The 13,363-nt window shown below is 40.4% G+C and overlaps 1 protein-coding gene across 4 annotated transcripts in view; it reads right to left on the bottom strand.

Moving 5' to 3' along the window:
- Nucleotides 1–13,363, bottom strand: part of LARP1 (La ribonucleoprotein 1, translational regulator) — a 341,591-nt gene that overhangs the window by 188,020 nt on the left and 140,208 nt on the right. For all 4 annotated transcript variants that reach the window (XM_053718702.1, XM_053718703.1, XM_053718704.1 and 1 more), the window contains one exon: nt 10,533–10,682. In XM_053718702.1, the coding sequence (XP_053574677.1) occupies nt 10,533–10,682 (150 nt within the window). The remainder of the gene's footprint in view (nt 1–10,532; nt 10,683–13,363) is intronic.

The raw sequence follows: 13,363 nt of genomic DNA, 5'->3' as shown, positions 1-13,363 counted from the left end.
GTTGTGCGCAAGACAGGACCGCCATTGCTATGAGAAAGTGCGCTAATCTACAAGCTGTGCAGCGTTCAAAGTTTAAGTAAAAACCTGTGTGTACCGTTACACAGTCTATGAGTCCAATAAATCTCACACATAAAGCAGCAAAAGTTGATTAATCCCCACTGTTCAATAACCCAAGAGATATTAAGCCAAGATTCTATTAAGATAAAAGGAGCCACACTGTGACCCTGTCTTCAGCGTTTTCAACATATGTAAAAATTTAACTAAGCTTAAAAGAATCCGTGCAGTGGAACAGAAACATAGCCTCTCAAGTGTCACAGTCTTGTAGCATCGCTCCTGACATGGACTTGAGTGAAGAAAAAGCAGACCGTGAAACTCGTCTACACTGGTTGCTTAAGGAGCTGTTAGCAGGCAGTCTGGGTTCGCAGTTAGACTCTCCCTGCATCTCCAGACTCTAACTTTCGTCAATGCTCTCACTGAGAGGCTGACAAGACTACTTAAAACTCCAGTCCCATATCGAAGGGCATATACCCCTCCTGAGGAACAACTCCGAAATCTTCTGACACTTCTCTGCCATCCTCCTGTGACGAAAGACAAAGAATGACTGGGGGATGGGGGAAGTGGGAGAGGTATTAAAGCCTTTGGCTGGGGTGTCTTTGTCTCCTCCTGGTGGCCAGGTTCAGTATTCCCAACAGTAAGGAATGACTTTATATAAAGAAGGAAAGTATATGAATATAACAGTGTTGGGTATGCAAAACTGGGGAATGGGTAATAAAGGGATTATCTATCTTTTTAAACAACAATTCTGGATTAGACTGTCCCTTTAACAAATTTGCTTTGCTCAAGAGATACCTAAGCAGGGGTCTTTATCAAAATCCCTAAACTCAAAATCCCTTATACCATAAAACAGAATCTTGATATCCAGAAAGATCATAATCTTCGCCCCCCTTGAACCCCCCAGGCTGAGGCAAAAAGATAGTGAAGATGGGGACATCAGAGCACATCATATCTATAGGGTTTTTAAGTTTAGGGATTTTATAATTTAGGGATTTTGTGCTTTGTGCATTTTGAATTTCTGTATTTCAAGATTCTGTGTTATGGTATTAGGGATTTTGATAGCCTCCCCCTAAGCCGGTAGCATGTACATGTTCGGAGCACTACAATGCAGGACAAAGTGCTTCCATATAGTTCTCTTGCAAATGTATAACATTCTTGCAAACTTCTGCTTTTTAGCAAGGGATATCAAAAGAACAAGGAAAATGTGATAATAGTAAAAGTAAATTGGAAAGCTGTTTAAAAACATATTTTATGTAAGAACTTACCTGATAAATTCATTTCTTTCATATTAGCAAGAGTCCATGAGCTAGTGACGTATGGGATATACATTCCTACCAGGAGGGGCAAAGTTTCCCAAACCTTAAAATGCCTATAAATACACCCCTCACCACACCCACAATTCAGTTTAACGAATAGCCAAGAAGTGGGGTGATAAAGGAGCGAAAGCATCAAAAATAAGGAATAGGAATAATTGTGCTTTATACAAAAAAATCATAACCACCACAAAAAGGGTGGGCCTCATGGACTCTTGCTAATATGAAAGAAATGAATTTATCAGGTAAGTTCTTACATAAATTATGTTTTCTTTCATGTAATTAGCAAGAGTCCATGAGCTAGTGACGTATGGGATAATGACTACCCAAGATGTGGATCTTTCCACGCAAGAGTCACTAGAGAGGGAGGGATAAAATAAAGACAGCCAATTCCTGCTGAAAATAATCCACACCCAAAATAAAGTTTAATGAAAACATAAGCAGAAGATTCAAACTGAAACCGCTGCCTGAAGTACTTTTCTACCAAAAACTGCTTCAGAAGAAGAAAACACATCAAAATGGTAGAATTTAGTAAAAGTATGCAAAGAGGACCAAGTTGCTGCTTTGCAAATCTGATCAACCGAAGCTTCATTCCTAAACGCCCAGAAGTAGAAACTGACCTAGTAGAATGAGCTGTAATCCTATGAGGCGGAGTCTTACCCGACTCAACATAGGCAAGATGAATTAAAGATTTCAACCAAGATGCCAAGGAAATGGCAGAAGCTTTCTGGCCTTTTCTAGAACCAGAAAAGATGAAAAATAGACTAGAAGTCTTTCGGAAAGACTTAGTAGCTTCAACATAATATTACAAAGCTCTAACAACATCCAAAGAATGCAATGATTTCTCCTTAGAATTCTTAGGATTAGGTCATAATGAAGGAACCACAATTTCTCTACTAATGTTGTTAGGATACACAACCTTAGGAAAAAATTCAAAAGAAGTTCGCAACACCGCCTTATCCTGATGAAAAATCAGAAAAGGAGACTCACAAGAAAGAGCAGATAATTCAGAGACTCTTCTGGCAGAAGAGATGGCCAAAAGAAACAAAACTTTCCAAGAAAGAAGTTTAATGTCCAAATGAATGCATGGGTTCAAAAGGAGGAGCTTGAAGAGCCCCCAGAACCAAATTCAAACTCCAAGGAGGAGAAATTGACTGAATGACAGGTTTTATACGAACCAAGTCTTGTACAAAACAATGAATATCAGGAAGATTAGCAATCTTTCTGTGAAAAAGAACAGAAAGGGCAGAGATTTGTCCTGTCAAGGAACTTGCGGACAAACCTTTATCTAAACCATCCTGAAGAAACTGTAAAAAAATCTCGGAATTCTAAAAGAATGCCAGGAAAAATGATGAGAAGACACTAAGAAATATAAGTCTTCCAGACTCTATAATATATCTCTCTAGATACAGATTTACGAGCCTGTAACATAGTATTAATCACAGAGTCAGAGAAACCTCTTTGACCAAGAATCAAGCGTTCAATCTCCATACCCTTAAATTGAAAGATTTGAGATCCTGATGGAAAAACAGAATTTATGTTTACCTGATAAATTACTTTCTCCAACGGTGTGTCCGGTCCACGGCGTCATCCTTACTTGTGGGATATTCTCTTCCCCAACAGGAAATGGCAAAGAGCCCAGCAAAGCTGGTCACATGATCCCTCCTAGGCTCCGCCTACCCCAGTCATTCGACCGACGTTAAGGAGGAATATTTGCATAGGAGAAACCATATGGTACCGTGGTGACTGTAGTTAAAGAAAATAAATTATCAGACCTGATTAAAAAAACCAGGGCGGGCCGTGGACCGGACACACCGTTGGAGAAAGTAATTTATCAGGTAAACATAAATTCTGTTTTCTCCAACATAGGTGTGTCCAGTCCACGGCGTCATCCTTACTTGTGGGAACCAATACCAAAGCTTTAGGACACGGATGAAGGGAGGGAGCAAATCAGGTCACCTAAATGGAAGGCACCACGGCTTGCAAAACCTTTCTCCCAAAAATAGCCTCAGAAGAAGCAAAAGTATCAAACTTGTAAAATTTGGTAAAAGTGTGCAGTGAAGACCAAGTCGCTGCCCTACATATCTGATCAACAGAAGCCTCGTTCTTGAAGGCCCATGTGGAAGCCACAGCCCTAGTGGAATGAGCTGTGATTCTTTCGGGAGGCTGCCGTCCGGCAGTCTCGTAAGCCAATCTGATGATGCTTTTAATCCAAAAAGAGAGAGAGGTAGAAGTTGCTTTTTGACCTCTCCTTTTACCGGAATAAACAACAAACAAGGAAGATGTTTGTCTAAAATCCTTTGTAGCATCTAAATAGAATTTTAGAGCGCGAACAACATCCAAATTGTGCAACAAACGTTCCTTCTTTGAAACTGGTTTCGGACACAGAGAAGGTACGATAATCTCCTGGTTAATGTTTTTGTTAGAAACAACTTTTGGAAGAAAACCAGGTTTAGTACGTAAAACCACCTTATCTGCATGGAACACCAGATAAGGAGGAGAACACTGCAGAGCAGATAATTCTGAAACTCTTCTAGCAGAAGAAATTGCAACTAAAAACAAAACTTTCCAAGATAATAACTTAATATCAACGGAATGTAAGGGTTCAAACGGAACCCCCTGAAGAACTGAAAGAACTAAATTGAGACTCCAAGGAGGAGTCAAAGGTTTGTAAACAGGCTTAATTCTAACCAGAGCCTGAACAAAGGCTTGAACATCTGGCACAGCTGCCAGCTTTTTGTGAAGTAACACAGACAAGGCAGAAATCTGTCCCTTCAGGGAACTTGCAGATAATCCTTTTTCCAATCCTTCTTGAAGGAAGGAAAGAATCTTAGGAATCTTAACCTTGTCCCAAGGGAATCCTTTAGATTCACACCAACAGATATATTTTTTCCAAATTTTGTGGTAAATCTTTCTAGTTACAGGCTTTCTGGCCTGAACAAGAGTATTGATAACAGAATCTGAGAACCCTCGCTTCGATAAGATCAAGCGTTCAATCTCCAAGCAGTCAGCTGGAGTGAAACCAGATTCGGATGTTCGAACGGACCCTGAACAAGAAGGTCTCGTCTCAAAGGTAGCTTCCAAGGTGGAGCCGATGACATATTCACCAGATCTGCATACCAAGTCCTGCGTGGCCACGCAGGAGCTATCAAGATCACCGACGCCCTCTCCTGATTGATCCTGGCTACCAGCCTGGGGATGAGAGGAAACGGCGGGAACACATAAGCTAGTTTGAAGGTCCAAGGTGCTACTAGTGCATCCACTAGAGCCGCCTTGGGATCCCTGGATCTGGACCCGTAGCAAGGAACTTTGAAGTTCTGACGAGAGGCCATCAGATCCATGTCTGGAATGCCCCACAGCTGAGTGACTTGGGCAAAGATTTCCGGATGGAGTTCCCACTCCCCCGGATGCAATGTCTGACGACTCAGAAAATCCGCTTCCCAATTTTCCACTCCTGGGATGTGGATAGCAGACAGGTGGCAGGAGTGAGACTCCGCCCATAGAATGATTTTGGTCACTTCTTCCATCGCTAGGGAACTCCTTGTTCCCCCCTGATGGTTGATGTACGCAACAGTTGTCATGTTGTCTGATTGAAACCGTATGAACTTGGCCCTCGCTAGCTGAGGCCAAGCCTTGAGAGCATTGAATATCGCTCTCAGTTCCAGAATATTTATCGGTAGAAGAGATTCTTCCCGAGACCAAAGACCCTGAGCTTTCAGGGATCCCCAGACCGCGCCCCAGCCCATCAGACTGGCGTCGGTCGTGACAATGACCCACTCTGGTCTGCGGAATGTCATCCCTTGTGACAGGTTGTCCAGGGACAGCCACCAACGGAGTGAGTCTCTGGTCCTCTGATTTACTTGTATCTTCGGAGACAAGTCTGTATAGTCCCCATTCCACTGACTGAGCATGCACAGTTGTAATGGTCTCAGATGAATGCGCGCAAAAGGAACTATGTCCATTGCCGCTACCATCAACCCGATCACTTCCATGCACTGAGCTATGGAAGGAAGAGGAACGGAATGAAGTATCCGACAAGAGTCTAGAAGTTTTGTTTTTCTGGCCTCTGTCAGAAAAATCCTCATTTCTAAGGAGTCTATTATTGTTCCCAAGAAGGGAACCCTTGTTGACGGAGATAGAGAACTCTTTTCCACGTTCACTTTCCATCCGTGAGATCTGAGAAAAGGCCAGGACAATGTCCGTGTGAGCCTTTGCTTGAGGAAGGGACGACGCTTGAATCAGAATGTCGTCCAAGTAAGGTACTACAGCAATGCCCCTTGGTCTTAGCACAGCTAGAAGGGACCCTAGTACCTTTGTGAAAATCCTTGGAGCAGTGGCTAATCCGAAAGGAAGCGCCACGAACTGGTAATGTTTGTCCAGGAATGCGAACCTTAGGAACCGATGATGTTCCTTGTGGATAGGAATATGTAGATACGCATCCTTTAAATCCACCGTGGTCATGAATTGACCTTCCTGGATGGAAGGAAGAATAGTTCGAATGGTTTCCATCTTGAACGATGGAACCTTGAGAAACTTGTTTAAGATCTTGAGATCTAAGATTGGTCTGAACGTTCCCTCTTTTTTGGGAACTATGAACAGATTGGAGTAGAACCCCATCCCTTGTTCTCTTAATGGAACAGGATGAATCACTCCCATTTTTAACAGGTCTTCTACACAATGTAAGAATGCCTGTCTTTTTATGTGGTCTGAAGACAACTGAGACCTGTGGAACCTCCCCCTTGGGGGAAGTCCCTTGAATTCCAGAAGATAACCTTGGGAGACTATTTCTAGCGCCCAAGGATCCAGAACATCTCTTGCCCAAGCCTGAGCGAAGAGAGAGAGTCTGCCCCCCACCAGATCCGGTCCCGGATCGGGGGCCAACATTTCATGCTGTCTTGGTAGCAGTGGCAGGTTTCTTGGCCTGCTTTCCCTTGTTCCAGCCTTGCATTGGTCTCCAAGCTGGCTTGGCTTGAGAAGTATTACCCTCTTGCTTAGAGGACGTAGCACTTTGGGCTGGTCCGTTTCTACGAAAGGGACGAAAATTAGGTTTATTTTTTGCCTTAAAAGGCCGATCCTGAGGAAGGGCGTGGCCCTTACCCCCAGTGATATCAGAGATAATCTCTTTCAAGTCAGGGCCAAACAGCGTTTTCCCCTTGAAAGGAATGTTAAGTAGCTTGTTCTTGGAAGACGCATCAGCCGACCAAGATTTCAACCAAAGCGCTCTGCGCGCCACAATAGCAAACCCAGAATTCTTAGCCGCTAACCTAGCCAATTGCAAAGTGGCGTCTAGGGTGAAAGAATTAGCCAATTTGAGAGCATTGATTCTGTCCATAATCTCCTCATAAGGAGGAGAATCACTATCGACCGCCTTTATCAGCTCATCGAACCAGAAACATGCGGCTGTAGCGACAGGGACAATGCATGAAATTGGTTGTAGAAGGTAACCCTGCTGAACAAACATCTTTTTAAGCAAACCTTCTAATTTTTTATCCATAGGATCTTTGAAAGCACAACTATCCTCTATGGGTATAGTGGTGCGTTTGTTTAAAGTGGAAACCGCTCCCTCGACCTTGGGGACTGTCTGCCATAAGTCCTTTCTGGGGTCGACCATAGGAAACAATTTTTTAAATATGGGGGGAGGGACGAAAGGAATACCGGGCCTTTCCCATTCTTTATTAACAATGTCCGCCACCCGCTTGGGTATAGGAAAAGCTTCTGGGAGCCCCGTCACCTCTAGGAACTTGTCCATTTTACATAGTTTCTCTGGGATGACCAACTTGTCACAATCATCCAGAGTGGATAATACCTCCTTAAGCAGAATGCGGAGATGTTCCAACTTAAATTTAAATGTAATCACATCAGGTTCAGCTTGTTGAGAAATGTTCCCTGAATCAGTAATTTCTCCCTCAGACAAAACCTCCCTGGCCCCATCAGACTGGGTTAGGGGCCCTTCAGAAACATTAATATCAGCGTCGTCATGCTCTTCAGTATCTAAAACAGAGCAGTCGCGCTTACGCTGATAAGTGTTCATTTTGGCTAAAATGTTTTTGACAGAATTATCCATTACAGCCGTTAATTGTTGCATAGTAAGGAGTATTGGCGCGCTAGATGTACTAGGGGCCTCCTGAGTGGGCAAGACTCGTGTAGACGAAGGAGGGAATGATGCAGTACCATGCTTACTCCCCTCACTTGAGGAATCATCTTGGGCATCATTGTCATTGTCACATAAATCACATTTATTTAAATGAATAGGAATTCTGGCTTCCCCACATTCAGAACACAGTCTATCTGGTAGTTCAGACATGTTAAACAGGCATAAACTTGATAACAAAGTACAAAAAACGTTTTAAAATAAAACCGTTACTGTCACTTTAAATTTTAAACTGAACACACTTTATTACTGCAATTGCGAAAAAACATGAAGGAATTGTTCAAAATTCACCAAATTTTCACCACAGTGTCTTAAAGCCTTAAAAGTATTGCACACCAAATTTGGAAGCTTTAACCCTTAAAATAACGGAACCGGAGCCGTTTTGAACTTTAACCCCTTTACAGTCCCTGGTATCTGCTTTGCTGAGACCCAACCAAGCCCAAAGGGGAATACGATACCAAATGACGCCTTCAGAAAGTCTTTTCTAAGTATCAGAGCTCCTCTCACATGCGACTGCATGCCATGCCTCTCAAAAACAAGTGCGCAACACCGGCGCGAAAATGAGGCTCTGCCTATGCTTTGGGAAAGCCCCTAAAGAATAAGGTGTCTAAAACAGTGCCTGCCGATATTATTATATCAAAATACCCAGATAAAATGATTCCTCAAGGCTAAATATGTGTTAATAATGAATCGATTTAGCCCAGAAAAAGTCTACAGTCTTAATAAGCCCTTGTGAAGCCCTTATTTACAATCGTAATAAACATGGCTTACCGGATCCCATAGGGAAAATGACAGCTTCCAGCATTACATCGTCTTGTTAGAATGTGTCATACCTCAAGCAGCAAGAGACTGCTCACTGTCCCCCAACTGAAGTTAATTGCTCTCAACAGTCCTGTGTGGAACAGCCATGGATTTTAGTGACGGTTGCTAAAATCATTTTCCTCATACAAACAGAAATCTTCATCTCTTTTCTGTTTCTGAGTAAATAGTACATACCAGCACTATTTCAAAATAACAAACTCTTGATTGAATAATAAAAACTACAGTTAAACACTAAAAAACTCTAAGCCATCTCCGTGGAGATGTTGCCTGTACAACGGCAAAGAGAATGACTGGGGTAGGCGGAGCCTAGGAGGGATCATGTGACCAGCTTTGCTGGGCTCTTTGCCATTTCCTGTTGGGGAAGAGAATATCCCACAAGTAAGGATGACGCCGTGGACCGGACACACCTATGTTGGAGAAAAAGGACCTTGCGACAGAAGGTCTGGTCTTAACGGAAGAGCCCAAGGTTGGCAAGAGGCCATCCGAAAAAGAATCCGTCCATGCTGGAGCTACCAGCAGAACAAACGAGCATTCCAACAACATATAAAGCAAAATTGATCAAATTCCTTAAATGACAGTTTCAGGAATGGGAAAAAAATGCCAGTGAACAAGCTTCTAGCAACCAGAAGCAATAAATAATGACAGTTAAATAATGTGGAGACAAAAGTGACGCCCATATTTTTTTAGCGCCAAATAAGACACCCACATTATTTGGCGCCTAAATGCTTTTGGCGCCAAAAATGACGCCACATCCGGAACGCCGACACTTTTGACACAAAAGAACGTCAAAAAATGACGCAACTTCCGGCGACACGTATGACGCCGGAAACAGAAAAAAATTTTGCGCCAAAAAAGTCCACGCCAAGAATGACGCAATAAAATGAAGCATTTTCAGCCCCCGCGAGCCTAACAGCCCACAGGGAAAAAGTCAAATTTTTTAAGGTAAGAAAAAATGATTGATTCAAATGCATTATTCCAAATATGAAACTGACTGTCTGAAAATAAGGAATGTTGAACATCCTGAGTCAAGGCAAATAAATGTTTGAATACATATATTTAGAACTTTATAAAAAAGTGCCCAACCATAGCTTAGAGTGTCACAGAAAATAAGACTTACTTACCCCAGGACACTCATCTACATGATTGTAGAAAGCCAAACCAGTACTGAAACGAAAATCAGCAGAGGTAATGGTATATATATATATATATATATATATAAGAGTATATCGTCGATCTGAAAAGGGAGGTAAGAGATGAATCTCTACGACCGATAACAGAGAACCTATGAAATAAACCCCGTAGAAGGAGATCACTGCATTCAAATAGGCAATACTCTCCTCACATCCCTCTGACATTCACTGCACGCTGAGAGGAAAACCGGGCTCCAACCTGCTGCGGAGCGCATATCAACGTAGAATCTAGCACAAACTTACTTCACCACCTCCATAGGCAAAGTTTGTAAAACTGATTTGTGGGTGTGGTGAGGGGTGTATTTATAGGCATTTTAAGGTTTGGGAAACTTTGCCCCTCCTGGTAGGAATGTATATCCCATACGTCACTAGCTCATGGACTCTTGCTAATTACATGAAAGAAATTGTATGCTCTGATTAATGAAAGAAACATTTGTGGTTTCAAATTCCTTTAATTGCACATATATAATATGAATGTAGCAAATAGGCTTCAATTCACATTTACGCGAAATAAATAAAAAACAATTTTAACGCAACAAAACCTAACTGTTATGCATTAGTGTCCCTTGCAAGCACATGAACACTTAAGCATGCCGACTATGTGTCGATGTTCATTGGACAAGTATCTGGTCACATAGCACATATATTGCTTGCTCCAGTGTGACTATCGAGTGATCTGGCCACATAGAGTATGTCACTTGATAGTCACACTGGAGCAAACCATATATATGCCGTCATGTTGAGCAAGAAAGTTAATCTAATTAAAACTCACAATTTAAACAGAATATCATACTAAAGTTAGAACAGCTGCCAACTCATTGCTTTTCAAACAAGTAAAAAAATATTTAAAATTATGTGCTAAATTAGCCAAATATTTTTTACAATATTTACTACAAGAACAATGCATGAGTATTATGCACCATTTTTATATCTTGCACATAATGATGAATACAGAAAGCTTTTCAAATACAAAAATGCGTCCAAGAGGTTTTTAATACTCACAACGGGTTCCTCCTCGACCACGTCCTCTTCCTCTCCCCCGTCCACGACCTCGACCTCGGAACCCTCCTCGTACAGCTCCTTCACTTTTCACGCTGGAGGTGTCATCATAGTCAGGCCAGTCCTTCTCATGCTTGTTATCTGGATGCCAAGCTTAGTAAGTTGGAAGGTGAGAAGGTGGTATGAATTTTTTTTGCACAGTACAGTAGATGTGTCCCTGAGCTATCCATCTAGAGCAGAATGAGTCAGATGTCACTTTATTTTGTGACCTGTCCATATTCATCTTACTTGATGTACTTGAAATAAAATGTTACAGTCTACGTACTCTAAACAATTCAAGCCCCAACTGATAAATCTAACATGCAACAAAAGATACTAGTTTAGGAGCATGTTGATATATTAATTCCAGATGGGTAAATAGACTTGTGCCACTCAGAGTAGGTAGATGCTTCCAAGAAGTTTTAAGACACGCACCCTTCTAAAAGGCTGAGGCAGATCTTTTTCACCGAGAGAAAAAAAGCAATGTTCTCCACAAACATTTTTTCTAATCTGCTGGCACTATCAAATATTGTATCCTTTAAATAGGCCCTGGGGAGAACACCGATTTAGCTCACATTTTCAATATTGTTGCCATGCTACTGTCATATACTTTGGTGCCCGGGTTCTTTCTTATATCCCAGTATTTATCTTTTTTAGCTAAGGTTCTCTGACAGAGCAATATTGATGTAATGTCTTGACAAAGGCCCCATAGGGAGCCGAAACATCCACTTGAACACACACATTATATATATATATATATATATATATATATATATATATACACACACACATACACACACATTTTATATATATATATATATATATATATATATATATATATATATATATATATATATATATACATATATATATATATATATATATATACACACATACACACACATTTTATATATATATATATATATATATATATATATATATATAATATATACATACATATATATATATATATATAATATATATATATATACACATACACACACATTTTATATATATATAATATATATATTATATATATATATATATATATATATATATATATATATAATATATATATATATATATATAGTAGGAAAATGATTCAAAGCACTCTCTGGACTTTTGATAATAAAGGCAAATTTAATTGTGATAGTCATAGATATATATATATACACACATACACACACTGTATGTACTGAATGTATGAATGTATGTATGTATGTAGAGCCAACTAGAAAAGAGGCCAATATTAACTCAAACACAAGCTACAGTTAATTGTTTTCAATGTTTATTGTACAAATTATCAAAATTTATTAATCAATTTATATTAATTTATGCAATTGGGCTTTGGATAGCTTAAAGGGACAGTGTACCATAGAATTGTTATTGTTTTAAAAGATAGATAATCCCTTTATTGCCCATTTCCCAGTTTTGCATAACTAACACAGTTATATTAATATACTTTTTACCTCTGTGATTACCTTTAAGCTATCATCTTCTGACAGCCCCAATCACATTACTTTTTATTTATTATCTATTGACTTGCATTTTAGCCAATTATTGATGTGTTGTGCTGACTTTTCAATAACTCCAACGGGCGTGAGCACAATGTTATCTATATGGCCCACATAAACTAGCAGTCCCCTGTTGTGAAAAGCAAATAAAAAAGCATGTGATAAGAGGCTGTCTGTAGTGGCTTAGAAACTGGCAGAAATTTAGAGGTTTAAATGTTATAAAGTTTATTAATATAACAATGTTGGTTGCGCAAAGCTGTAGAATGGGTAGTAAAGACATTATCTATCCTTTTTAAACATTAACAATTTTAGTGTTGATTCTCCCTTTAAAAAGGAATATGAAACCCAATTTTTTGCTTTCATGATTCAGATAGAACATGCAATTTTGAAAAGCATGGATGTAAGCTTAGGAGCCGGCCCATTTTTTCTTTAGCACCCTGGGTAGAGCTTGCTGATTAAACAAGCGTAACCCAGGTTCTGAACAAAAAAATGGTCTGACTCCTAAGCTTAATAAAGATACCAAGAGAACAAAGAAAAAATTGATAAATAGGAGTAAATTATAAAGTTGCTAAAAATTGCATGCTCTGTCTGAATCATGAAAGAAAATCATTGGGTTTCATATCCCTTTAAGTGCCATATATAAATAAAATTCATAATATGGCAAAAAATACATCTGCTGGATACCCAGCTGGAACATTTTTCTAGGTTTTAAGCAATTTAAATTTTTTTTTAAAAAAAGACAACCATAATTCTTTATACAGTTAAATCAGGGCTCAACAAACTCTAAGTGCCAGGGACCCACTACTCCTAAAACATTTCTCTCGACTACCTTTTGGTCTATTCTATTTTCAGCTAAATACAAACTTCCTTACCTGGATTCTAAAAAAACAAAATTTATGCTTACCTGATAAATTTATTTCCTTGACACAGTCAGGCCCATTTATCAAGCTCCGTACGGAGCTTGAAGGGCCGTGTTTCTGGCGAGTCTTCAGACTCGCCAGAAACACAAGTTATGAAGCAGCGGTCTAAAGACCGCTGCTCCATAACCCTGTCCGCCTGCTCTGAACAGGCGGACAGGAATCGCCGGACATCAACCCGATCGAATACGATCGGGTGATTGACAGCTCCTGCTGGCTGCCGATTGGCCGCGAGTCAGCAGGGGGCGGCGTTGCACCAGCAGCTCTTGTGAGCTGCTGGTGCAATGTTAAATGCGGAGAGCGTATTGCTCTCCGCATTTAGCGAGGTCTTGCGGACCTGATCCGCAGTGTCGGATCAGGTCCG

Source organism: Bombina bombina, chromosome 6 (genome assembly GCF_027579735.1).
Source record: "Bombina bombina isolate aBomBom1 chromosome 6, aBomBom1.pri, whole genome shotgun sequence".
Classification (NCBI taxonomy): domain Eukaryota; kingdom Metazoa; phylum Chordata; class Amphibia; order Anura; family Bombinatoridae; genus Bombina; species Bombina bombina.
This window is presented reverse-complemented; position numbering and strand designations above follow the sequence as displayed.